Source organism: Corythoichthys intestinalis, chromosome 5 (genome assembly GCF_030265065.1).
Source record: "Corythoichthys intestinalis isolate RoL2023-P3 chromosome 5, ASM3026506v1, whole genome shotgun sequence".
Taxonomy (NCBI): Eukaryota; Metazoa; Chordata; class Actinopteri; order Syngnathiformes; family Syngnathidae; genus Corythoichthys; species Corythoichthys intestinalis.
Window position 1 is genome coordinate 19,872,421 of NC_080399.1, and position 27,210 is coordinate 19,899,630.

A 27,210-nucleotide genomic window follows, 5' to 3' on the forward strand; every position below is an offset into this window, starting at 1 on the left:
CACTTTGTCTTTTATAGAATCTACGAGCGGGTGGTGGAGCCCCCTGACATGGACATTCCGGAGGACGCCTCCTTCTGGCTCGGTCAGAGAAATTCCGCTCATGGATTCTTTAAGGTTAGCTTAAACTCCGGATATCAATTTTGGATGCGTTGTCTTACTCTGCCATAAAAGACTCATAATGATGTGAAGTTGCCACCATCTTCTTTCATAAATCATCTCTGCCTTGTTTAGTTTTTATTTATGACGGAGCTGCTGGATTTAATTGCGAGCGTTTCTCAAGGCTTAGCCATTTTTAATTTGAGCTTTGTCCTGTCTGCCATCGGCATTGTTTGTTTCCTTTTTCTTTCCTTTAGAATGCAACTAAGCCCAATGCAATTACCTCAGCAAACCTCAACAACGCTGATTCGGGAAAAATCGTTGAATAGCCTCTGGACCGCACTCATTAGGCTCGTTCTGTTGTATTGTTGATCAATCAACCGGCCTCCCGGACCGGACCGCACACTGAAGACAAGGCTGAATGTTTGCTCACATTTCCCGGGTGTAGACCTCTGTCTGGTTACATGACCTTTAAGCAGCAGTTTCTCGGTCGACCGGCACTCAATTCAATGAGCTCTCCGGGAGACTAATGATTAACCAATCAGCACTGCAGGCACAGATAGCAATGTCAAGGCTTTATGGAGCTGTGAGTCTTATCAACATCGTACTTTGTTTCACGAATCTACGATGCACTTTTGCAATTAAAAAAAAAAACATACACAAAACAGTGGGCTCAGCTTCCAAAAAGAAAGTAAACGCTTTGGTTCTTCCGTGATTGATGAGATAAATATGAATCCGACTCGAGGCAAAGTCAGACGCAAGATGGAAATAGAGTGGAACGTTATGACACATCTGACTGGAATAGCGCCACAGCTTATCAGTAATATTTATACCTATTTTAATCTCTCTGACAGGGATAGTCTGTACGTTTGACAAGGCATTTTCCTCATGTTGGGGGAATCCACAAAATGTTTTTGGCATTGAAATCCTCCTCACTTGTGGTGTCTAAAAGCAGTGTGGAAATGCGCAGAGATGCGTTGTATAAAGTAAGAGTACTTTTACTCAAAAAAGTGCTTGTCACAGTTTTTACTTGAATTAGATTGAGTACTTACTGGAATAAGTAAGTGGTAACAAATTCAGTCAGAAGTAATGCTTATTGTTCACACACAGAGAAAATGTGAACATTTATTTGAGCAAAAGCAGATAAACGTGCCTTTCTGTAAGGTAATCAAATTGAATGTGAGGCCGGGAATCTCACTTCCAGGAATCTCACTTATTGGATACACCGAGACTTATGTGCGGTCATGTGACTGACTTCATGGCGCAGATTAATTGGTGGAGTAGTACGTGTCTAACGTCGTTAGTGGTTATGTTAGAAACTAAATCATGTGACATCACCTGAGCCATTGTTGAATGAATTGTTGGATGAAAGTAGTAGAGGTCCCTGTATCTTGCAGTGTTTGTAAAAAAGTACAGTGGTACCTCGACATACGACCACTTCGACATACAATCTTTTTGACATCCGACGTAAAAATTGACTCGCCATTTGTTTCTACATCTGACGACATGCTCGGAATACGACGATTTATGACAGTGCCACAGTTTGTTTTCCCGCAAGACCTCCATCGCCAAAGAAATTGCCAGCTTGGTCAAGGTTTTAATCATTTATTTCAGAACTTGTGCAACACAGCTGATGCTAACAACGGAACACTAAAAGAGAAAGTAAAATCTCTATCGCACCTATCTCACCTCAGCCACACTGTGCGTTGACGTACAGCATGTAAAACACATCTACCACATTAGAACCCGATTCGTTCATAAGCAGATTTTAAGGGAGGGGGGGCTAGGCGAAAAGTGTCATTGCATATAATTGACTTTCCTATACAGTATATGATTTTAAAATTAAGAATTTTCAGGGAAAATATTGTCTATGGAAGTTGTAAAGCAATAAAACAAACAACCAAAATGAATTTAATGAACAAAAAAGGATATTTTTAAAATGGGTCAAAATGATTTTTCGAACAGATCATGTGACTATCCCTTTAGACCGTCATTTGCTTTGCCAAAACCACCCGAGGACCGAAGAGGCAAAATGGATAGACATAATTTTTTTCAGACCTAAGCTTCTAAAAGCAACAACTACTGAGCAGACCCACGGATTGAAAATGTGTACCAAGAAAAGCTAGAGACCATCGTCAAAATGGCGTTTCAATTTGCCCCACTAAAGACGCTAATTGTACAACAGAGCCACCACCGGTGCCTTGCCAATGTAGTTACCCCCGTCAAAAATTGTGTCCACTGGCCGCGGGAGCACACACACACACACACACACACACACACACACACACACACACACTAGTGACGAGTTATGTCGACTTAAACAATGAATTGAAGCCAGAAAAGAACCACAGTTATATATTTTTGACATCGACGTTTATTAAATTGGAGAAACTCCATACAAGACTTGAATTACAGTAATAACAATTGTAGGTCATTCTATGAGTAAAACAGTGAAACATTGCCTTTTTTACATTCATTACGTATGTTACGTTATACTTTTTTTTTTTTTTAATGGATGTGCCATGTTTTAAAACCTCATGGATAACTACATCACCAAGACATGGAAATCGAGCAAATCCGTGCAGCGCAGTGGCTCCACCCAGGGGATACAATTTTTGACTGGGGTAACTACATTGGCACGTCACCGGTGGGCGTACCATATTCAATGGATGATGATCTTGGCGAAAACTCTAGCCTAAGCAGCCTGATTTGGAATTCCCCTCAAGAATAATAGGTAACAAAAAAACGCTCATTTTCAACTTATTATAATAAATATACTTGTAAGTTAATGTTTTTGCTGACACTGCATTCCGGGGTCATCAACATGTTGTGCCCCCCCTGCCCCAAAAGTCAAACTCCGCTTATGGATTCGTTACATTATTACAAGAATTATTATTATTATTTTATTATTATTATGATTTTTTTCTATAATTTATTTGGTTTGCTATGTTTAATTGCCATTTGTAATAGTACCAGTAGTATTTATTAAGTCTTTAGTGTAGGTTTTCAGGCTGTGGAACGAATTACTGGAATTATTATGTATTCTTATGGGAAAATACCGCTCGACAGAAGACCATTTCGACTTAAAAACAAAGTATAGGAATGAATTAAATTCGTACGTAGAAGTACCACTGTATATTTGTCAAATACATATCCAACTAATTTCTGCAACCCCTCAATAAGGACAAGTGCTACTGAAAATGGATGCATGAATGGTTACCATGGAGACAGAGTATTATTGCTTCTGTTTGTGGAAACATATATTTGCAGAGTTTGGACAGAGGCCGGTACAGCAATCAATCCATTTAAAGTGGTGAAATAGAATTTGCAACCATCGTCGCTGTCGCTTAACCTCCTGCCATGAAGACGATTATTCCAGGGAGATTTTATTATCATCTCATACTCCAGTGTGAAGAAAACACATTTCCCTTATTGCTTTCACTTTTTCTTCGCTGGGCTCATTTTTATATTTTGTGTGTATGTTTTCAGGGGGTGATGCAGGATGTTGAAATTGTGGTAATGCCACAAGGATATATCTCCCAGTGTCCAGACCTGAACAGAAGTGAGTGTTCCCTACAAGCTCCTTTCCCTATATGACTTGAAATTAATTCCCAAATAGTGGACATTGTATCTTTTGGTCACATTTATGCACATGATGAGTCAAATTTTGTGTGGAAAATACAAAGGATGGTGGATTTGTGAAGTTAATAGCATGTACATGCTAAAGGAATTAAACATTTTGTATGATAACCAGCCATAGACTTTGCATTAACATCTCCACAATCTTAGATTAACACACTAGTTAAAAGATAATGGCTATTTGAACACAAACATTATTGCAATACATATAGACAAACAAGATAACTATAGTTGTAGGTGTTTTTCATCTTTTACAAAAATGAATTATGAAAATGTTTACAATTTACTTAATGGCAAAACACAGGGGAGGCGACGTCGATTGCGTTCAATACATTTTCTATCGAACGACCACGACGAGGCAAAAATCGCCAACCCTCTTGCGGCGAAGCAACACATGACATTCGTGCATGAAAAATTTCGCGCTTGTGCACGTATACGTGCACACGCGGACCAGCGACCTAATATAAGAAAATAGGAAATGGTTCTATTTCTGTCGCTATCACCTGGCACTACAACCAATCAGCAACGGATTTATCGATTGACAAATCATCTGCTAGGACACTGGCCAACCCGGAAATTGATATCCACACGTCACACTTTGTCAACACGAAGGAGCATATCATATTATCAGTGTGCGACCAGCACGTACTTTATGATACCTCTCGGCATGATTTCAGGGACATAAATAAAAAAAGCAAAAGTTGTTGGCGCTCAGAAAACACGGTAAATTTTGAAATGCCCTCCAAATTCATAGCCAATCACAGACGAGTGATGACGCACAGGCAGAGGGCGGTGAGTGTTGCTGTCGCACGCCGCTGCAGTCGCATCGCGCCCCATGTGCCTCGCCCCTTAGCCAGTTGATAAACTCTTCTTTATGTATATCTGTATTTCTATATTATATTGCCATCTCGTGGCCAGGCTCCCATGCCAGGCTCCCATGCCCAGTAGAGCGCAAGACATTAACAGATTGAAGGCATTTCCATTCATTGCCAGTGTTGTTAATCTTACTTTAAAAAAGTAATTAATTACAGTTACAAATTACTTCTCCCAAAAAATAATTGCGTTAGTAACTCAGTTACCTAAATGTAAGAGTAATTAGTTACTTGGCAAAGTATCTGGTGATAATTTTCATGCCCCCCCCCCCCCCCCCCCCCAAAAAAAGATAGATAGTAACCTTTGCTATGTGTGGAAGTGATTTAATGGTGTGAATAAACCATTCAACTTGGTAAAATTGCTCCCGTTATTGCATTAGTTCCCTTCTTTCTACTTTCGACAAGTGTAAGTTTTAAAACTGTTTCATCATTTAAAGATAGATTTAAGTTTTGCCGATTTAGGAGCATTTTAGATAAAAAGTTACTTAGGTTCGCTAGGAAGGTTCTCTACAACAGAGCCTAGTCTACTGCTTTAAGATGGCGGCTGTTTACTAACGCATCTAGTTCTTTATAAATGTTGCTAATGCCGCCGTGTCTGTATTTGCATCTAGTTCTATATGTATGTGATATCTACAGTAGCATCATGTGGACGTAGTTTGTAGGCTATCGGCAACAGTCAGGTATTATTTGCAACGGCTTCACAGCTCCCTTGCCTCCTCCGCACTCCTGCTCTGCTTTCTCGTCTCCGTGAGTCCATCTCTCTCAGACTTTTCTCGCGTCATTCAACCAACATTGTAACACATAGTAACGCGCGCCTTTCCCGCCTCAGTAACGGTAACGGAGTTGCTGGGATGAGAAAAGTAATTCATTCGATTACGCACTACTTAAAAAAATAACGCCGTTATATTCTAACGCTGTTATTGACAACACTGTTCATTGCAATGAGCAATTGAACTTGCATAGTAAGGTATGGTGTGACATCACACCGTGACCAATTTCAAAATTGAGTGCAGAATGAATTCACTTATAAACTACAGCGATAGCAAACTTAAACCAGGGCAACCTTATATTTCAACCTAGCTTATGTGTAAAACAGTATAAAATATTGGAAAATGACTTTAGTGCCTCTTTAAACTCGTTCATCCAGTCACCAACATACAATCGTGATAAACATACATTTTAGAGCTGAAACGAATACTCGAGACACTCGAGTAACTCGAGTTTAAAAACTGATCCGAGTAATTTTATTCACCTCGAGGAATCGTTTAATTTTGCCAGCTCTAAGCATTACGTTTTGCCCGGACTACTTTTAATGCGGGACAACGCGCTGACGTCACGTGCGTAGAGGAAGAAGCAATTAAAAAAAAAAAAAAAAAAAAAAAAACTTACTGCAGCCGACAGCCGCTACAAACTACGCCGACGTTGCTAAAGACTACACCCGCATGATGCTAGTGTGGTAGCAGGTAGTGTCCGATGCGTCTCATAGATATCACATGCATTTAGGACTAGATGCAAATGACAGACTCGGTCGCGTCTGAGCAGCGTTAGTAAATAGCCGCCATCTTTAAGCAGTAGACTTCTCGGCGCTAATAAATATAACATTACTGTCACTCGCTCACATAACGTTAGCCCTTCGAAGGGCTAGGTTTCTATTGATTATGACCACTGTCGATGCGTGGCTAACGTGTCTTACATACAGGCTTTATTTAATCTGTAAAAACACAGTGCTGTAGAGTGATGAGGGTGTAAAATTAAAACATAATAAAGCTAACTGTCAGTTTTAGCTCAGTAGTCATTGCTGAATAAAACACCAAGGCACTGGTCCCTAATGTGCTCCAATACAGCAGGTATCTTACATTTATTTTGAACACTGCAAAAACTCAAAATCCTATCAGGACTTAACAGTTTAGACTAACTTAAAACTTAACTAGAACTTAAAAATAGCTTGACACAAATGGAAATTCAATTGAAACACGTGGGCAAAACACCAACTTTTTAAGTGATGTGTGTTATCAAGCCTAATGACAGTTTTAGGTAAGAAATATGTTTTTTAATAAGATCTACAAGTTTTTTGAGTGAAAGCAGTGAATTTTTTTTTCTAGTCACATCTGAGGTGCAGTTGTTGGCTGTTTTCAACAATGTACATTGAAAATAAAGACATTGATTGACTGAAAATGGTTCAATATTGGATTAAATGTGTTTTTTTCCTCATGTATATTTGTAATTTCTGTTTACCTAAAAAAAAAAAAAAAAAAAAAAACGTTTTGTCCGATTACTCGATAGAATTTTCAATCGATTACTAAAATACTCGATAGCTGCAGCCCTAATACATTTGTTAATGACCAAATTTTTTTTCATGATAGTATTGTTGATACAGTTCCTGTCTTGGAGTTCATTTTCATCTTGTGCATTTAATATAGTGTTCCAACTAAATAAATGAATATGAAATCTAACTTCATTTTATCTCACTGTAAAGCATGTCCCACCTGCAATGATTTCCACGGACTTGTACAGAAGATTATGGAGCTGCAGGATATCCTTGCTAAAACATCCAGTAAGGTAATGTAACAGTCGATTAACAATACAAAGCCTGTAATGATAATTACGACGTCCAATGCCTCCACTGAGGCCATAGCCCCGACTGCTGGCATTATTCTCTCTTTGTCCTTATACGTTTTTCATGTAAGTGCCTTGAGGGAGTCTTTCCAAATGTCTTGCGAATACCTCTTGTACACCAACATGCCAACTTGATTGGATGTCAGAGTTCAAGGTCACTGCAAGTCTGTGACTTTTGTTCATTCCTTGTAATATACTTGAAATGCCCGCAGGGAATTTGGATAACAATTTTCTGTGATTAAATTTACATCCATGAGGTCAAATCTTAGCTGAGTGTGAATGGCTGCTTGTCAATGTGTTTGACCTGTGTTTTACTGGCAGTCAGTTCAGGGGTACTCCGCCCCCTGCCTGTAGTCATCTGGGGTAGGCTCCAGTACCCCTGGAACGCTTGTGAGTAGAGGTGGTGAATAATGGATGGAGGTCAAAGCTCATGTTTGCTGTGGAACAGCAATCCACTTTCTCAGACATTATTACTATAGGTGAAGATTTGAGATGATTTTTTTGGTCTCTAGCTGACTGAAGTGTTTTCTCTGTGTCTATAGAATGCTTTAACACAATGGTCCCCAACCGTTTTTTGCACCAGGGACTGGTGTGATTGGGCCTTTTTTTCACAGACCGGCAATGTGTGGCAGAAAATTACTGTCAATATAAAATAGCACGAGGGAGCTAAAAACTAATATTAAGTGCAGGGAAAATGTACAGTAACTCACTATACGCTGAATCAACCTGTTTTAACAGCAGCCTTTCCTAAAAAAAATGACGGCAAATATCCTAGGTTGCAGGCATAATAAGTTAGTCTCCAATCGTGAAAGGTTTCTCTGCTTTAGCAATACGGTTCGCCATAAGGTCTGATGCTCTCAGTGCATTAGCTTTTGTTGCCTCGTTTGATAGTTTTTAGCCACATATGCAAAATGGACTTGGTTGTAGGCTCCTCTTCTTGCTCAGCAACGGGCCTTTTCCCCATAAAAAAGATGCTTAAAGACGTCTGTTTTTGAGTCATATTCGCTAACGTGTGGGCTTATTATTTCTAGGATCAAATCTGATGCGCCTACGTCCAACATAGATATAAAAAATAAATGCTAGCTCCAATAGATTTCAATGACTAATCTGAGCAAAACGACCGGATGTACTCTGTCCGCCATTGCTGAGGTGTGCCGCCCGCAGTACACAGCCAACAGCAGATTGCTACAGGTGTGAAAGTGGCCAGAATTTCTTGCTAGAACTCCTGGGGGTTCTGGGGTCATCAAACCTCCTAAAGCAGACATGTCCAAAGTCCGGCCCGGGGGCCAAATGCGGCCAGTGGTCAAATTTCATCCGGCCCCCGGCCTTTGTCATAAAATCAATAACGTCTGGCCCGCACACAGACTTAATACATTGGTCAGCAGTACTGCAACCAGCATATGAAGTAGCTTACACACGAAATGCTGCTCCTCATTTACCCACTAAAAGGCAGCAGCACTTTAACCCTTTATTACCAAATGTATCACATTTGATACACCTAAAATTTCATGATTTTGAGACTAATTTAAAATTTTGACATTCCTTTTTGAAAAAAAAAAAGATGGATGCAAGTCAACACATGCATCTGCAGGTTCCATGAGAAAAAAACATGATTTAGCATGGGTTATAGATATTAGAGCGCTTATTACACATATTCATTTTGACTTTTCTTTTCACGAATTTGAAAAATACGTTTCATTAGGACCTTATTTTTCAAATTTTGGGATTCTCTGATAATTGCTTAATGTTGCAAGTATTTAAGGGCTAAGCAACATTACTCCGTGTGACCCATTACTTCCATTTTCTAAAATGGCGACAATCAACAAAAAAAAGAAAGTTGACTGTGACGGCCGACGCTTCAAGGATAGGTGGAAATTGGACTATTTCTTCACTAAAATATGCAACAACTGTGTCTTGCCTCATTTGTAAAGACACAGTCGCTGTTTTTAAAGATTTCAATGTGAGGCGAAATTACCAAACAAGACACGCCGACATGTACGACAAGATTACAGGGAAGATACGTAGACAGAAATTGAAGCAACTTAAAGCTAGTTTAATTTCACAGCAGCAGTATTTCGCAAGAGCCCAAGAGTCGAAAGAGAACGCCGCAAAGGCTAGTTGCGAGATGAAATTATTCATTAAAAAAATAATAAAGCAAATGTGACACACTGAATGGCTTGCTAAATTTTGCTTAAATATATTGTTCTACGTAAAGGACGTTAGCCAAGGTCGGCCCCCCACTTTTTTACCACACCAAATCTGGCCCCCTTTGCAAAAAGTTTGGACACCCCTGTCCTAAAACCACAAAATAATGCTTTTCATTCAAATTTGTTTTTTTTCCCCAATGATTTCCGAAATAAAAGTTAACAAAAACAGCAGTAACATCAACCTCCATCTCCTTATTTTTCCCCACATTTCCCTAAATGTTACCTATTTAAGAACATTGGATGTACATTAAAATTGAAGCTAATGTAAACGTTTACGCTTTTTCTGTAATTAAGATATACGTCAAATGTTCCTCCAGTACAATCAATATGTAAATTTAGTAAATCATATCAGCCAATCTGCAAAATAAAGTGCGCTAGCTTAGACGCTATGAATGCTAACTTATTTACACTTCTCTCATAGCAAATCGCTAAACATAACTAAACAAACAGTATCGCCAAACTTAACTACAAATGCCTACACCAACATACATCAACTGAAACAACTTACAGCCTCATCTCGACTGAACCAGAGCGTAGCTGTCCCTTAGCCATGTCAGACACGTCTGGTTCTCAGTCATAAAAGGTAAGCGTCCAGCCACACCGAACGCCGCCACCAGAGGGCATCATTTGACAAAATACAATACTTTAAACAAACCATCACACATAGGCTTTTGACAGTTGCCTTCATATTTTTTTGGTATCAAAGCACCGTATGCCGGAACGGCGTTCCTGCTCGGAAAGTCATGGCGGAATGGACTTCCAGGGCGTTCCGGCCCACTTTCACCCCTGGTGCAAACACCTCAGTAATGGCGGCCAACCACGAGAGAGTGAATACACAAATGACTACTCGGATTAGTCAACAGATTGCAGTAGTTAACAAATTATTCATTATTTCTCTTCGACCCGGTAGCAAATGCACCACTGACCGGTCCCGGTCCCCAGGTCGGTGGTTGGGGATCCCTGCTTTTACACATGATTTTCTGATTGAATTTTTCTGAGAAATAAATACACACAGGGGATAAATTTACTCGGTGGTTGAAGTAACAAATTATGTATTTTGGGGGAAATGTGTCATAAAAATTGCATACAATAAACATTTTTTGAGACATAAATTGATGTTAATCCAATATAATACCATACTAGATGTGGATTTGAAGGTGTACAGCAGCAAGCGTGGTCAGCAGCATTGTATAGTATGACAAAACTGCCTATTGGAACTAACAGGGCAATTAAACTTGCAGTGCAAATCCAGCCATCAAGGAGACTTGTTCTCTACATCTTCTCTTTGTCTTTGGCTTCCCTGAGCAGCTGTCCAAGGCCGAGGAGAAGATGAATGGGCTGGACGGCTGCTATTGTGAAAGGACCTGCAGCGTCAAGGGGATGGTCTACCGGGAGGACGAGGGCTGGACAGATGGATGCAGGAACTGCACGTGCATAGTAAGCCCCTTCACATGTTGATTGGTTTCTATATCTGACACACATGTTTGTATGTACAGTATGGTACACTATTTAGAATTAAAGATGTCCGAAAAAGGTCCGATCATGTCATTTTCAAGTATCGGAATCGGCAAAAAAATATCAGACATGCCTTTTTTTAATATATATACAGTATATTTTTTATTTAAATCGTTTTCTAATAGTATTTAAAGTTACAGACAAAATGTCTTACACTCATCCAGAGTAGTTTTGGCTTAAAGTAGGGCTATCAAATTTATTGCGTTAACGGCGGTAATTATTATTTTTTATTTAATCACGTTAAATAATTAACGCATGCGCTGCACGACCCACTCACGCATTGTCGCGTTCAATCTATAAAGGTGCCGTTTTACCTATATATAAAGCTAAACGGCAGCGTGTAATGAGTAGAGAGAACTTTGACAGCCTTTGAAGCCTTTTTTTATTTGGCTAAAGCCTTACAATCCCTCTCTCAGCTATTAAAAATATCATGGGAGGCAATGTGGGGAAGAAAGGTAGTACTTGATCATTTTCTTAACACCATGTGTTATTTGCCAACGCAGAGAAGATATATCAATTGGTGCCCCTACGCACAGTCATGGTTGCACTTCCCATCATGCATTTGGGCAGAACAGTTAAATGGCTGCAGTATCATTTACTGAAAGCTCAACAAATACACTAGATGGCAATATTTAGTCACAATATACAAAGTCACATTTACCCTTTAAGAATTACAAGTCTTTCTATCCGTGGAACCCTCTCACAGAAAGAATGTTAATAAAGTAAATGCCATCTTGAGGATTTATTGTCATAATAAACAAATACAGTACTTATGTACTGTATGTTGAATGTATATATTCGTCCGAGTTTTATTCATTTTTTTCTTAATGCATTGCCAAAATGTATATGATCGGGAAAAATTATCGGGAATGGTTGGAAATGAATTGGGAGCAAAAAAAAAAAAAAAAAGCAATCGGATCGGGAAATATCGGGATCGGCAGATACTCAAACTAAAACGATCGGGATCGGATCGGGAGCAAAAAAACATTATCGGAAAAACCCTATTTAGAATTTTTTTTTTCTTTTCCAGTTATTTTGTTTTCCTCCCGTATTCCACTAACCTGCATGTCACATTTATTGAATATTATTAATTGTCCTTAATTGTGAATGTGAGTGTGAATGCTTGCTCTATCTTTTTGCCCAATAAGTGTTAGCTAGCTCATACCTCAACCCTAATGAGGAGGTGCTGTAGAAACTGGTTGGCTGGTCAGAGCAGCCTGTGTGTTTTTCTCCCCCGCTCATCAATTGCACTGGGCAGGATGGGGGCGTGAAGTATTGTATTGTCTTGTATTTTGTTATCATTACCACATTTCACTTGCACACGGTTGCCTTAGCTACCATGGCAAGATGTATTACAGACCTCAAACCCAAAAATGCTGCCAGATTAGGATCATCGACAACAGTGCTTAGTGCCGCTCCAGCCTTCTCGAGGGTCTACTTTGCGCTGCGGCAAGTGTGAATAATTGCCAAAAAAGAGTAATAGAAGCAGTTGGCGATGTGGTGCTTGTAGCACATCAGCAAACATTTCACCCCCTGTCAGTCTTCCTAGCTTTAGATGATGAAACTAAATCGCTGAGCTCCTGAGCCGCTTTACCACGCGTGCTATAAAACGAGGAAATCACACATCTCTACACGCCGCTCACCTAATTGCTCCTGACAGCGGTAATCATCATCAGGGATTGTTTTGGTCCGTTCAGCCAATGAGAGGGCTCCGTTCATCCTGAACAGTCACGCCAGGCTGCAATTACGAAATTAGCCGAGATATGTTCTTTACCTGACGTGTGGTAATTAGCAGTGACCTTTTCAAATGCAAAGGTCGTGCAAGAAGATGTTATCAATTAGGTGAAGCCAGCTCATAGATGTTGCTGTCACTGAGCCTTTAGCCGTTGAAGCGATGCTAATTATAGGCCCAGTCAAAAATAGAGATAATGTTTAATTAAATTAGATATTCGGGTGATTCGTTGAATCTACTGTAAGCTTTAAGCAGAGCTACTATATTGAAGAATTACAGTACAGGATAAGTTATTGTTATTATGCGTTGAGTTTATTGTGTTTCATTTTGCCTTTCATTTTTGGGGGTTTTCTAAGAGGCCTAAGAAATTCACCATTTGCATACTTGCATACTTTGAGCAACTGAGTGTTGTCTTCCCCTTTATATTTTTGTTTAAAAGCATTTATTTTCACTATAATTATGACTGACATCAATTTTTATGCAGCTTTTTGGCATTCCTGCTGTATCTCACCCTCTCTGATGATAAAGAACATTCAGTGCTGCTAGCCGGCCCCCTTAAAAAGTCGAAAACATATACTTTTATTATTCCTACACAATTTTCCTGATTTGAATGTAAGTGCCCTCAAATGAAGGTCAAAAGTCTGCAATTAAAGCAACACTTGGTAACTTTTCAGTTTTGGCTGATTTTAGCGACGCCGGAGGACAAAAGCGGTAGTGTTTTGGCTTAAGGAAGACTGCATTTCCCATGAGGACCAGCGCTACATTTCCAATAGGGTTCAGTGCACACTCGTACAGTGTCGTAAAATCATCAATCAATCAAAAATCAATGTCCTGGTCTCCTGCAGATGGATTTAACAACATTTACATGAATAGTAATAAGGTAATGAATCCAGTTGTGGCTAAACAATAGTATATGACGGTTAGCAACCATGTGGCTTAGTGTGGCCAAACCCAGAGTTCGGTTGGGTGGGTGGGGGGGGGGGTCACGCCATCGAGTGAAAGCCGGGCCAATGTTTATTTCTGTATATCCTGGTAGCCTGATTTTTTTCCTCATCAAACAAAACTTTTTGTCTCTTTTGTTGCTCTGCCATCTTTGCAGAATTCACGTGAAAGCATTCACATCGACTTCCGTCTTAATAAGTTGTCAGTTGACATATTATCACAAATGTTATGAAAATATTTTTATAAAGGTTAAAAAGTTACCTCGTGTTGCTTTAAAGCAAGTCAAGTTTGTTTAATCTAAAAGCTGCTTATGTTAAGACTGAGCTCATTCATATATGAATATCATCAGGTAGATAATATTTATACAGTTAATAATCACTTTTTTATTCCTATTAGATAGGAGTAATTAGGTAACAATTCATTTGCATCGTGTAAGACTCAACTAGAGCTTTCATTTAGTGAGTGAGATGTGTGTGAGCTTACCAAATGATCAACCTAAACGTCTGGGTCGCACCCAAAAAAAAATATCCACAGTTATGTGAAGAATGTTTTCCTCCAACCTTATGTGTTTTACTTGTTTTTATCCATCAGAACGGCACGGTGCAGTGCGAGGCCATCTCCTGCCCTCCTCCTCAGTGCCTGGCGGGCACATTGCCGGCCTATATGAAGGGCGCCTGCTGCAAGAAGTGTCAGCGTGAGTGGAACACTCTTAACCCGGGCCACCCTCCCACCCACATGCGCACACGCACACAGCGACGATAGCACATGCTTGACTGAGAGAGCTCACATATCTCGCCTTAGTCAGGGCTTGCCTGGCCCTTTTTGACCGTGGATCTGCCCTGTTGCTAAGCTACCTCGTGATATCGCATCTCCAAAGTTGTACAAATATACTCAATACGTGATGCTCTTCACGGGCGGGCCTTAAAACACAGATGGTCATCAGTTAATCAGTACTTCTCAAATAGTGGGGCGCGCCCACCCAGAGGAGCGCAGAGCGATGCCAGGGGTGGCGCATGTGACCTCGGGGAACATGCTTTTTAAATTTTTTGTTTTTGTTTTTTATTGCCGTACTAGAATAAAGTGTACTTGCACATCCACTCAGTGGGTGGCAGTGGCGCTCTCGTTTTCAGAGTGCACGCAGTATTTTTTAACTAAGCAAGAGCACACAGAAAAGCCGTTTTCCGGCCGGATTCACGCAGCGACCCACTGTCTTCTCCGGTTCTCTCGTGTCCGCCCGAGAAGTGCCGTTCTCGGTTTAGGATCATCATGACGACCGCCCTCACCTACGGTTCTCCCTCGGCCACCGAGAATGCGCTTTTTTCGGGCCGTTTGCCTTTTGGCTTTGACTTTTAATACAGTGGGAGATGAGGAAAGACCACTGTTTACTGTGTCTAAAAATGATTATAGCGGACAGTCTGAAGCCAAATCAATTAAGAAGCCACTTAAAGAAATTAGACCTCAACCTCATTGATAAGCCGCTTGATTGTTTTTCAGCAAAAACGTGCCGAATATTGCCAATTGTCACAATCGTCCCGCTTTGTTAGTGTTATATCAGTAAACCAGTGAGGACTGTGGTGAATCAGCGAAAATAAAAACTTTCCTTCTGTCCAAAGGCACTTTCCCCCCCCTTGTATTCAGTTTTGTTTTTTTCGGTCAAATTTTTTGGCATGTTGTCCTGAAGAGTAAATGTTTCTAATCAATTTGAATTTGTTATTATTTACTGATTTTATTACATTTTATTTTTCAGTATCAAATGGTCAAAAATGTACCTTTAGTATATTTTTACAGTTTGGATGTGACTTTTTTTTATTTTTTATTTTTTTTAAATTCAGGCAAATTGATGCGCGTTTAATCTTTGCTGTTACAAACAAAACAATGTTAATAAAGTTATACTTTATTATAAGTTGATCTATGTTACTTTTTTTCTTTAATAGAAAAAAATGACAATGTTAGGCAGAGGGGTACTTATAATAGTAATATTATAGACAAATGATACTATTTACAGTGGTGGCAGAGAGCTGGGGGGGGGGCGCGAAACATTTACGTCTTCCTTGGGGGGGCGTAACAGAAATAATTGAGAAGCACTGAGTTAAATCCATGCCAGCCAGTCATTCTTATTTATGTTAGAGGAAATGACGCACACCTACAACTTTCATGAAGCATATTGTACTTCCTACTATGTAAATATTTACGTTTCATCACATTTCTTCACAAGAGGGCCACTTTTCTTTTTTGGTGGAAGGAGCAGTGGACTCTTATTAGCCACCTCACGATCACTGAGCTCCCAATTCCCCTCTCAAATGAAAATGAAATTCTGAAGGATATTAGCTTTTCTCACCTTGCGATCTCCTTCCATTAACCCAAATTAAAGCGATGTAAAAGTAGATAGGGCAACCTGTCAGTCTTTAAAATAACATCTCGCTTAGGCAGCAAACGGCAGCTTTTATTAGCTTTATCGATATGACCAGAGAATGATTAGAGGAGGATGGATTTTGAAAAAGAGTGGAAAAATAGCATGAAAACTCTATGGACGTCGTGAAATTTCAAATTTGGATAAGGTTAAGAACATTTGACACAACAATTACGTAATACCAAGCAATCTCAGTTCAACAAGCTTCAAATGAATATCATTATCTATCTTTTTATCTTTTACAATTTACTCATCACAGTGAAGTTAAAGGTACTACAGGTTGTCCCTGGGTTTCGACGTACCCGACCTACGCGATTTCGACTTTACGACGCCAGAGTCTCGTCCGCCACTTTGTCCCCAGGTTTTGTTTTTGTTTTTGTTTTTTTGTCGCACAGACAGTACCTAATTGTACCTCACATTATCTTATTTTTTACTCTACCTTATTAACATGACTTGTTCTGTCTGAAACATGAAGTTGTTCAGCTTAACAGAAAGCAAACAAATGCTTTTTGAAGCTTTTTAATTCCTTCACTTTTGACAATTTGTAAAGCTGTAACACACATACTGTATGTACTGTTAAGATATACGTCAAATGTTCCTCCAGTACAATCAATATGTAAATTTTGTAAATCATATCAGCCCAATCTGCAAAATAAAGTGCGCTAGCTTAGATGGCTGTAAGTATGTCTGTTCAAAACGACACGCATTTTAACAAGAAAACACTCGACGCAAAATGATTGGTGTTAAAACGTCCATTTAGTCTGATTAATATGTAAATTTTCCTCACAAAAGTCCGCTAACTTAAATACAATTAATGCTAACGCATTTACAATTCTCATAGTAAATTGCTCACACGTAACCACACAAACTGCTGCTCTAAACTTTTGTACAAATGCATATACAAACATATATTAGCTGAAGCAACTTACAACGTTATGTGGGCCAAACCAGAGCTCAGCTATCCTTTATCCGTGTGAGATGTCTGAGTGCTCCTGTGTAGAAGCTTTATTGAATGACAGTCCAGGAAGACACAACGCTGCCACCAGAGGGCAGTGTATCCTCCACCATGAAATAAAATACAATACTTTTTGACTTTTTGGATATACAGTGGGACAAATAAGTATTTAGTCAACCACCAATTGTACAAGTTCTCCTACTTGAAAACATTAGAGAGGCCTGTAATTGTCAACATGGGTAAACCTCAACCATGAGAAACAGAATGTGGGAAAAAAAACAGAAAATCACATTGTTTGAATTTTAAAGAATTTATTTCCAAATTAGATTGCAAAATAAGTATTTGGTCACCTACGAACAAGCAAGATTTCTGGCTGTCAAAGAGGTCTAACTTCTTCTAATGAGGTCTAATGAGGTCTAACGAGGCTCCACCCGTTACCTGTATTAATGGCACCTGTTTTAACTCATTATCGGTATAAAAGACACCTGTCCACAACCTCAGTCAGTCACACTCCAAACTTCACTATGGCCAAGACCAAAGAGTTGTCGAAGGACACCAGAGACAAAATTGTAGACCTGCATCAGGCTGGGAAGATTAAATCTGTAATAGGTAAAACGCTTGGTGTAAAGAAATCAACTGTGGGAGCAGTTATTAGAAAATGGAAGACATACAAAACCACTGATAATCTCCCTCGATCTGGGGCTCCATGCAAGATCTCACCCCGTGGCGTCAAAATGATAAACAAGAACGGTGAACAAAAATCCCAGAACCCCACGGGGGGACCTAGTGAATGACCTACAGAAAGCTGGGACCACAATAATCAGTAACACAATGCGCCGCCAGGGACTCAAATCCTGCACTGCCAGGCGTGTCCCCGTGCTGAAGCCAGTAAACGTCCAAGCCTGTCTGCGGTTCGCTAGAGAGCATTTGGATGATCCAGAAGAGGACTGGGAGAATGTGTTATAGTCAGATGAAACCAAAATACAACTTTTTGGTAGAAACACAGGTACTCGTGTTTGCATCCGAAGATCACCATACCCACTGTGAAGCATGGAGGTGGAAACATCATGCTTTGGGGCTGTTTTTCTGCAAAGGGACCAGGATGACTGATCTGTGTAAAGGAAAGAATGAATGGGGCCATGTATCGAGAGATTTTGAGTGAAAATCTCCCTCCATCAGCAAGGGCATTGAAGATGAGACGTGACTTGGTCTTTCAGCATGACAATGATCACAAACACACAGCCAGGGCAACAAAGGAGTGGCTTCGTAAAAAAGCATTTCAAGGTCCTGGAGTGGCCTTGCCAGTCTCCAGATCTCAACCCCATAGAAAATCTGTGGAGGGAGTTGAAAGTCCGTGTTGCCCAACGACAGCCCCTAAACATCACTGCTCTAGAGGAGATCTGCATGGAGGAATGGGCCAAAATACCAGCAACAGTGTGTGAAAAGCTTGTGAAGAGTTACAGAAAACGTTTGGCCTCCGTTATTGCCAACAAAGGGTACATAACAAAGTATTGAGGTGAACTATTGGTATTGACCAAATAGTTATTTTCCACCATGATTTGCAAATAATTTCTTTTAAAAAATCAAACAATGTGATTTTCTGTTTTTTTTCCCCCCACATTCTGTCTCTCATGGTTGAGGTTTACCCATGTTGACAATTACAGGCCTCTCTAATATTTTAAAGTGGAAGAACTTGCACAATAGTGGTTGACTAAATACTTATTTGTCCCACTGTATATACAGAATATCAATAAAACATTTTTAAGGGTTAATTCCGATTTAGGCGGAAATTTGGGTTACGTCGCCAGCGTAGGAACGGAACTCGTTCGTAACCTGGGGATTACCTGCATGTAGAATTTATAGTGGTAAGGTTTTTCCACTCAATGCATGCTCCACCAATGAGTACACAGAGCCCTGACATTTTGATTGAGACTACCCCAAAAAGCCCGTTTTCTTCCCTTCGATAAAGATAAAAAAATAATTGAATTATTTTCCATAAATAGCACATATGTATGACTTGTATCATGTTTACATTATACACACACTCTCTTTCTCAAGACAGTCGGTTGCTGTAGAGAAAAAAAACACGTTTTACCTCCGCTAGACGTACTAAACACACTGGAGTTATCTCTCGTAGCTAGTAGGAAACATTCCTGGCAGTGTTTACTAACCTTTAATTTTGTATAAATACCTCCAATAAATCATATTGGAGGTACTGCCTCCTTGGCAGCCATGGTTGGCCCTCCTCCTCGAAGCCACGGCTGTCGTTTTCTTTGATGGAGGACAAAGTTCAGGAGTTTGACCTCCTCCAGCCATCGTGTAGCACAGCTGACTCACTGACACTCACTGACAACCGGTGGGGGAGGGTTGAGCCTTACAGTTGCATGAGAGGAATTTCTCCATGCATTTTTGGGACATTAAAAATAGCTTAATACCTTAGGGACGGTGTGACAGAAAATTTTTGCGGTTTTGAAACCTTGACCTTTTCATACCAGGGTATACCTTGAAACCGGTAATCGTCACGTCTAGTCACGTGTAAAAAAGTGACAAGCTCCATATCCCAAAGTGTTTTGTTGTTTTGACGTTTTGCACGAATCGAGCAGACATAAGGATTTGCGAAGGGAAATATCGTATAGGTTTAACATTAGTTACTTGTTATTCCAAGCAAATCAGGAAATCTCACTAATCATTCTCTAGACCACGTTCTTTCCATTTCACTTGGATATTTGACTGACATAGCCGTCAACTGCAGTGAATGTTTTTTTTTTTTATTTTTTTTTTAAGACATCAGACTATTGGGCCATTTCTGAAATTGTTCACATGCAAGTGCTGAAATTCGGCTCAAATATTTGTTTCAGTGTTTCTTCGAACATCTCAGCTGAAAACCGACGTCACTTGAAAGGTTTCCAATCACACACTCCCACACATCACCGCAGTTGGCCACCCAGCTGACGTACGGGCAACAAACAATAGCCGGGATGTAATTCCTTATCAGGGAGAAAGTATTAGTGCCGGATTGAATCGTTTTGTGTGCACCGCTCACGTCCAAATGTGCTGAGGTGTTACGCCTCTTTAAGAGGCAAAGCAGGCGATTCCAATAAGCACAACACCCACTGTGCTCCCTTATCTCAACAAGGAAGACAAACACACAGATCATTATGAATACTTTTTACAAAGACGTGGCTCGTTTGGTAAATGAAAGCCTTGCAGGGAGGAGGTTGGACTATTAATATATAATGTTACTTAAATACCTGTGCTCATACTTTTCATGACAAAAGTTGTAATTTCATGACAATAAATTCAAATTAATATTACGACTGATGAATGTTGCAAACTCACAATTCAATAATCATGATTTTTCACAGGTAAAATGATTTTATTTCTGTAATATTATAAAATATACTTCCTCCTTCGACTTTTAAAAGATGATTCTTATGACCTTTTCCTCCCCCTTTTAGTATTTTAACTTAATAAGAAATATATTCTTGTAAAATAGTTATTCTTTTTTTTCCGTAGCATAATATATAATACTTATCTGGTGATTTTTTTAATTTTTTTTTCCCTTAAACCTAACTCTCATAAAATTCTCACTTAACATACATCATTTTGCTCATAACCATAATCAGGACTCCTTATTTTCGCTATTTTATTGCAACATTAGAAATATATTCTTATAACCTAACAACTTTATATCTGCAATTACCACGTTGTCCGATATTATATCGAGATATAAAAGCATTTTAAAATGATATTGGATAACATCAAAATCGGTTTTTCACCATCGGTTTTGGGCCAATATGCATATGGCAGTGCTGTCATGTCCATTTTTTGCCTGCCATTGTTTCTGCCCCCTGCTGGTGCTTGGATGTAATTATTTTTGAAAAGTTCCAGCACTTTCTGCTGACGTCATCATATGATGACGCCAGCTCATTGTTTGTGCCTTATACAAGCATTGCTTGTAAGTTATATTATTCATTATATTCATGAGCGGTGTGTAGTATATTGGAGATGTCCACGTTTCGTTTTGTTTGCATTTGGTGCAAAATGTTGTTTCATTATTTGATTGTTTGCAAGCTGTACTACCAGTTGCTATTCAAATTGACACATGGTGTATACTTTGCTTCATTTGTGACTTTATTTCGTATTATTGACACAATTTTTTGTTGTTTTTAGTTTGACAAAAAAGTAGCATGCTTTTATTAAGAGAAAAATGTAAAGCCAATTCAACTTTACTCCAGTCTGACGGACAGAATAAGTGCTTTATTGGCACTTTGCACTTGAATTTGATTTTTAAAAATAAATAAATAAATAAAGATTTTTTCACTATTTTGATTTCAACAATAAATATAGTTGTGCAATATAGGCACATTTTCACATAACTTCAGTTGAAGAATTTTTTTCAGAATGTTTTTTTTGGAAAACCTTGAAGTTGTTACATTTATCATTACTAAAGCATCCACTGGATCATCACAATACAGTTAGTCATAATATGTCAAGTCCATGACCGCATATATTGGTATCGGTTTAATATCGGTATCGGATTTTTGGAGTTGGACAATATAAGGATATCGGTTATCAGTTAAAAAGTAATTATCGTACAACTCGTACTCGTGCAATTTTATTATGGTGGCTTCAGTCGTCGTTCCCCTTTACCATTACAATCCAGTTATTTTTCTCCCAATGTTAAAAACAACTCTTAATACTCCACAAATAAATCCATAACATTTCAATAACATTGACGTAATGACTTCATTGTTGTGCAATTAAAACATGAGAAAATAGAAAGAGCTTCAATTTAATAATGTAAAAGAAGAATGAACTTCAAGATAATCATCACCATGATCATTTTAATAGCTTCTGAATAAATGTAGTCTTCAAAATGTGGAATAATGTGATGTATGTAAATGTTCCATTTTTTATCATACAGCTGTCTGCCTGTTTGGTGGAAGGGAGCTGGTGGAGGGCGATCAAAAGGCTGTGCGCGACTCCTCGGGCAGGTGTCTGCTGTTTGAGTGCAAGGTACATCATTTCATTTTTATCTCCTCCAACTCGCTAAGTATTCCTTTAACAAAGCTAATTCCTGAGGATGAATGGTGAATCCTCATCTAAGTTGCATTTTAATATTTGCTTATTTGTGCTTGTCTTCAATTGCAGTATTTTTTCCCACTTGTATGAGTGTTAAGAATTAGTTTATCATATATAGTTTCCAGGCAATTATAAACTTTTTGGAGAAGGCATCAAATATTCGCATTTTTAATTTACTTTCACAGCAGGACTTGGCCCCTATCGACCGTGAATTGCTGGAGTTTACATTAAAGCTTAGCGAGCCAGTCTGGAGACACGATCTAAATTTTATTGATCTCTTCTGTCATCCCTGTCTTTTGTGGTTGGAATTGGCACACTCCTGCTAATTAAGTTTACATTTGAAAGAAAATGCCAGAACACAGAAGCCATTGTTCCTACCTTTCGGAAATTAGATTCATTTTGCACTTATTCACAATGCTTGTCATGTGCAGCAGATGGGGTTTGTTTGAAATTTTCCGTTAATTAACTTTACGTCTCAATCTTTAACAGGCGGTGTATAATCAATCACAGAAAAAATGTGATTAGTAGGTTTTTGTTCACTAAACTTAATTGTATCAACTAGTGACCCCTGCGGAGGTTGCAAAGCTCCGTTGGAAGCGGCTGTTTCCGACAGCTGCTCGGTTCCTCTGCCCACCTTGCCCATCTGTGGCCCACGTTAAACAGACTAGTGGTCTCCTGGCAGATCAAAGAAACAAGGATGAGGAGCACAGTCGGTCAGCCCGCTGCTGCAGGCATCCCCTGACAGATGTTTGTCATGCCTCTCATCTCCTCCCTGACTGCCGACTGCATGGCGGGACGCAATTTTGGGTTGTTTTGGCGAAACTGTTTGGAGCAACTTGAAGGGATTCAGAAAAGTTTTGTGTGATTAAAAACAAACAACAAACCCTTGTGCAGTTGTGGATGAAGTAACACTTTTTTTTACTCAAGTAAAAGTACAGATACAGGGCCAAAAAAAATAGTTAAAGTACAAGTATAGAAGAAAAAAACACTCAAGTAAAATAATTGCTTTAAAATTTACTTTAGAAGTAAAAAGTAAAAGAATTTCTTCCCGATGAATAAATATGTGTATTTATTTATTTTCATGACTATTTACATTGTAAATTATCACTGAAGATAAAAAACTAAGAATAAACACGTGTGGAAATATGTACTTGGCAAAAAAAAAAAGGTGAAATAACAAAAAACATTTACCGTACTAGTATATTATTAAAGGTTCTGTAAAAGAGCCACCTTTTGCTCTGATTACTTTTTTGCACACACTTGCCATTCTCTTGATGAGCTTCAAGAGGGCGTCACCTAAAATAAATTTTTTACTTCACAGGTATGCGTTTAGTGGATTAGTGGAATTTATTGCTTTATAAATGTCCTTGCTCTATAGGGTCTATATTGACTTAAAATTTGTTTTAAGATGAAATGTATGATGTGTGAATGAATTAATAATTAACCAAATCGAGTTGTAAAATTTTATTTAACAACTCCGCTCGTATAAAACAAAAAATAAAATAAATTGTCTGTATTATAAAGCAGAGTTTTAACAGATTAAAGTTCCTCAGGCTAACAATGTGGCTCAAGTACCGTTTGGTATACAGTATTACCCAAAATTAACTGCCAATTTAAAGAGCAGACAAGCGCAATACAGTAACAATAGCTAGTGTTTCAAAAAATGTGTAAACAACTTGTCTGTTAAATTCAACATTTCACACAAATAAATGCAGCATTTGCAGTTTTACACTAAATGGCCTGAAAGCTGTGTGAGATAAAAAAACAAAAAAACAAAACAAATTTTCACACACTTAACTGAAAAACATTACACTAAACTGTGTGTAAAGGTGTTTAGAAACACTGCGTAAGTTAGCCATACTCATTTAAAAAAAATTTTTTTTTTAACCAACTTCTCAGGCAAACTAGCTTGTTGACATTTTCAGATAACAGAGCAGACCTTTTCTTTTGAACAATGTACCCTGTCAAAGAAAACAGTCTCTCGCAAGGAACAGTTGTGGCAGGTGTGACCAGATACTTTTTTTGCAAGGTGGGCCAGCTTACTGTGGGCACTATTGTGCGCAGACCACCACTGTAGTGGACATGAGTCCATGCTGGCACTGCCTTGTACCTGTCTAGTGGTTTGTCATTGGTTGTTGTTGTTTGTTGTCATTGGATTTTCAAGGCCCTCGTCTTCGACTATGTTAATGGGTCTACACTCTACAGTCTCTGGCTACCCATGTAGCGATAGCAGTAGTCAACCTACTTGGTTTCTTTTTGTGTTGTGTTGTGTTGTGCAGTGTTAGAGTCATTGCTAACACTAGCGAAGATATGCTTTGCCCGAAAGTGGTACTTTAGGCTGGTTGAGCTTCGATCGAAGGACAGTTCATCACAGCAGTATGTGCACACAACTTTGGTTTTACCCAGGTTTCCATTAGGCAGCTTTTTAAAACGGAATTTGGTCATCATCCTCACTCATCGTGGCTGGCATTTTGTACTGCATTGCCACGCAGAGAATGTAAACATCAGCGTGTGGGACTACGGGAGGTAGTTGTGATCAAACTTGGTGTGAGCGGTAAATTGTGTTTTTTTTTTTTTTTTAATGCGTTAATATTTCCAGATTAATCATGGTCGTTAACGCGTTATTGTTGACAGGCCTAATATATACATACATACAAAATTGTCTGATATGCATGTGTGATACATCATTGGAAAGCGTAAAATCTCAATTTTCTGAGGGAAGAAAAATTTTGAACAGGAGGGCATTTTGAAAAAAAAAAAATTAAACAGCGAAACCCTATTTGGAGGTGAGAGCATGAAAGAGCAGAATTAAAGACGCCATGACTTTAACGAGATATTATTGCGTACTTACCTTGTTTCGATTCAAAAACTCCATGTAGCATGTATCACTGAGTGTCAAGACACAGCTGTGAATGGCCACAGCTGGATTTTGGGGGGATTTTATGGGTCAAACATGGTAATATAACAAGGGTCGCGATGCAGAAATCGCAGACATCAAGTAGTGGTCGAGATTTAATTTTTTTATATATTTACCCTTTTAAACGTTATTTTTACATTTTTCTTTGTTTGGATTGATTATTTATCATCTAACATATCGGAGAAAATGCGACCGTAATAAGAAAAAAAAACAAAAAACAATTAAACGATAGTTATGAGGTAGATATCTGTGATTTTTTTGCAGACACCATTTTTTAAATTGTGATGTAATTTGTTAAAAAGTTGAAAATATGCGAGTGAATAATTCTTTTGTCATTTTTTTTTTATGAACTACTAGACATCAATTAATGATTAAAAGCTAAAAATGACAGACATTTTGAATAAGAAATATAATTAATTACCTTCGTTTTGTGGCTGGGTTGAAACAAAAGCGGTTGCGCGACGTCTGTAAACGGGGGGTTTCAGGGTAAAACGGACAATATGTGTATATATATATATATATATATATTTATATACAAATAATATAGAGCGAGAGTGAGAAAGGCTAGGTTCATACTGCAGTTCTTAAAGCACAAATCCGATTGTTTTGTGTTTTTTTCGACTCGAGTGAGGCACTAACTTTACGGCCTGAACGTGACAAGTCGCATAGGAGTGGACCATTTCAAATCCGATCTGGGTCACGTTCGTATGTGGTTTAAATGCGATCTGGGCCACATTTTTCCGAAATGTGGCGGCGGTCTGAACTGTCAAATCTCCCAAATCGAAATTCATGCAGCAATTGCGTCAGCAAAGAGCGAGAGGCACGGAGGACGGCAACGGTGGAGCTGTACGTTAACGTTAGCGCCTAGCCTGAACTCAGCTTTTTGTAGAAAGACTGGCTTGACAGCAGTCATAAAAAAAAATTTAAAGGGTGGGGGGAGAGAGCGTGAGAATGCTCGGTTTTCTTTCGAGGTGCTAAGTGAGCAGTACTGTATTTCACTATTGCTTTTGTGGCTACGAGTCGGGGCAAACTGACCATATGTGTGCGCGCATCCATGATGTCCACATACGATGCAGGCGTTCTCTCAATTCGTATAAACTTTGAATATAAGACTAAACAGGGATTATTTATGTCTGTTATTTGTGTCCTCTTTTTGGAAATCAAAATATAATCACTCTAGAATGATGCAAAGCCAGCATGTGTCGTCATTTGTTTTGATGTTTTGATGCTTCTGCGCATGCAGGTCAGTTTGCTCAGCGCATGTCGGACTGAGTTAGTGCGTATGTGTAATGTGTGCTGAATGGACCGAGGCCATCTGAACGGGCACAGCAAAAAAACAGATATAACAAAAAATCGGAATTGTACATTAAGACCTGCAGTATGAACCGAGAGAGAGAGAGAGAGAGAGAGATCTGAGCCAATATTCAAAGAAAGAACCAGAAAATTCATTGACCGCTAAATTATATTATTTAAAACTGTGCAGAATGGAAAAAAACAAGCAATAAAATTGACTGCACTGGAAATAGAAGCTTAAAAAGCTAAAAAAAAAAAAAAAAAAAAAAAAAACTCCAAAACAAATCCACCATTAAGCTATCAGGTGTATACCCCCACCTACTGTACAAGAGTGTGCAACACCCATTTTAAGGCGCACTATTCTCACTGTTGGTTTTTATTGGTCAATATCTTGTTTACCTGCCTAATCTTGCTTGTACTCGTGTTGCTGCCTCTAGTGCTCAGTTACGGTATAGTTGCACGGGGCTTAGCGATTGCATTGATTTTTGACAAAATACAAAAGTAACGTGTTACGCAGGTGACAATTTGAAAAGTAGCGGAGTAAAAAGTACGGATATGCGCTGTACAATATAGTGAAATAAAAGTTAAAAAGTACCACTTTATATTTCTACTCTAGTAAAGTACAGATACACAAACATTTACTTAAGTACAGTAACAAAGTACTTTTACTTAGTTACATTCCACTATGCCCCTCTGTGTCATTTATTGCCTGGTACACCAGACTCACCGCTGTTCCAGCTATTGAGTCTGGCCACCATTCAGCGGATACAATTTCCAGGGCGAAGCAAGCCACAGCAAACAGACAGCGGAGTGGACCAATCAGCGAAGGGCAGACGTGACGTTAGTAAAATGACGGGGGCAGGATGAGGGACTTGCGCGCGGAAGTAAACATACGAAGAGAGCGGAGTTTATTCAACATGGGTAGCGCGAG

The 27,210-nt window shown here is 39.0% G+C and overlaps 1 protein-coding gene across 1 annotated transcript in view; it reads left to right on the forward strand.

Annotated features, from left to right (window-relative positions):
* nell2a (neural EGFL like 2a) overlaps positions 1 to 27,210 on the forward strand; it is a 248,309-nt gene that overhangs the window by 35,020 nt on the left and 186,079 nt on the right. Inside the window, exons 5-10 of the mRNA XM_057837033.1 lie at positions 18 to 114; positions 3,586 to 3,658; positions 7,084 to 7,166; positions 10,739 to 10,867; positions 14,211 to 14,313; positions 21,912 to 22,003. Of these exons, the coding sequence (XP_057693016.1) occupies positions 18 to 114; positions 3,586 to 3,658; positions 7,084 to 7,166; positions 10,739 to 10,867; positions 14,211 to 14,313; positions 21,912 to 22,003 (577 nt within the window). The remainder of the gene's footprint in view (positions 1 to 17; positions 115 to 3,585; positions 3,659 to 7,083; positions 7,167 to 10,738; positions 10,868 to 14,210; positions 14,314 to 21,911; positions 22,004 to 27,210) is intronic.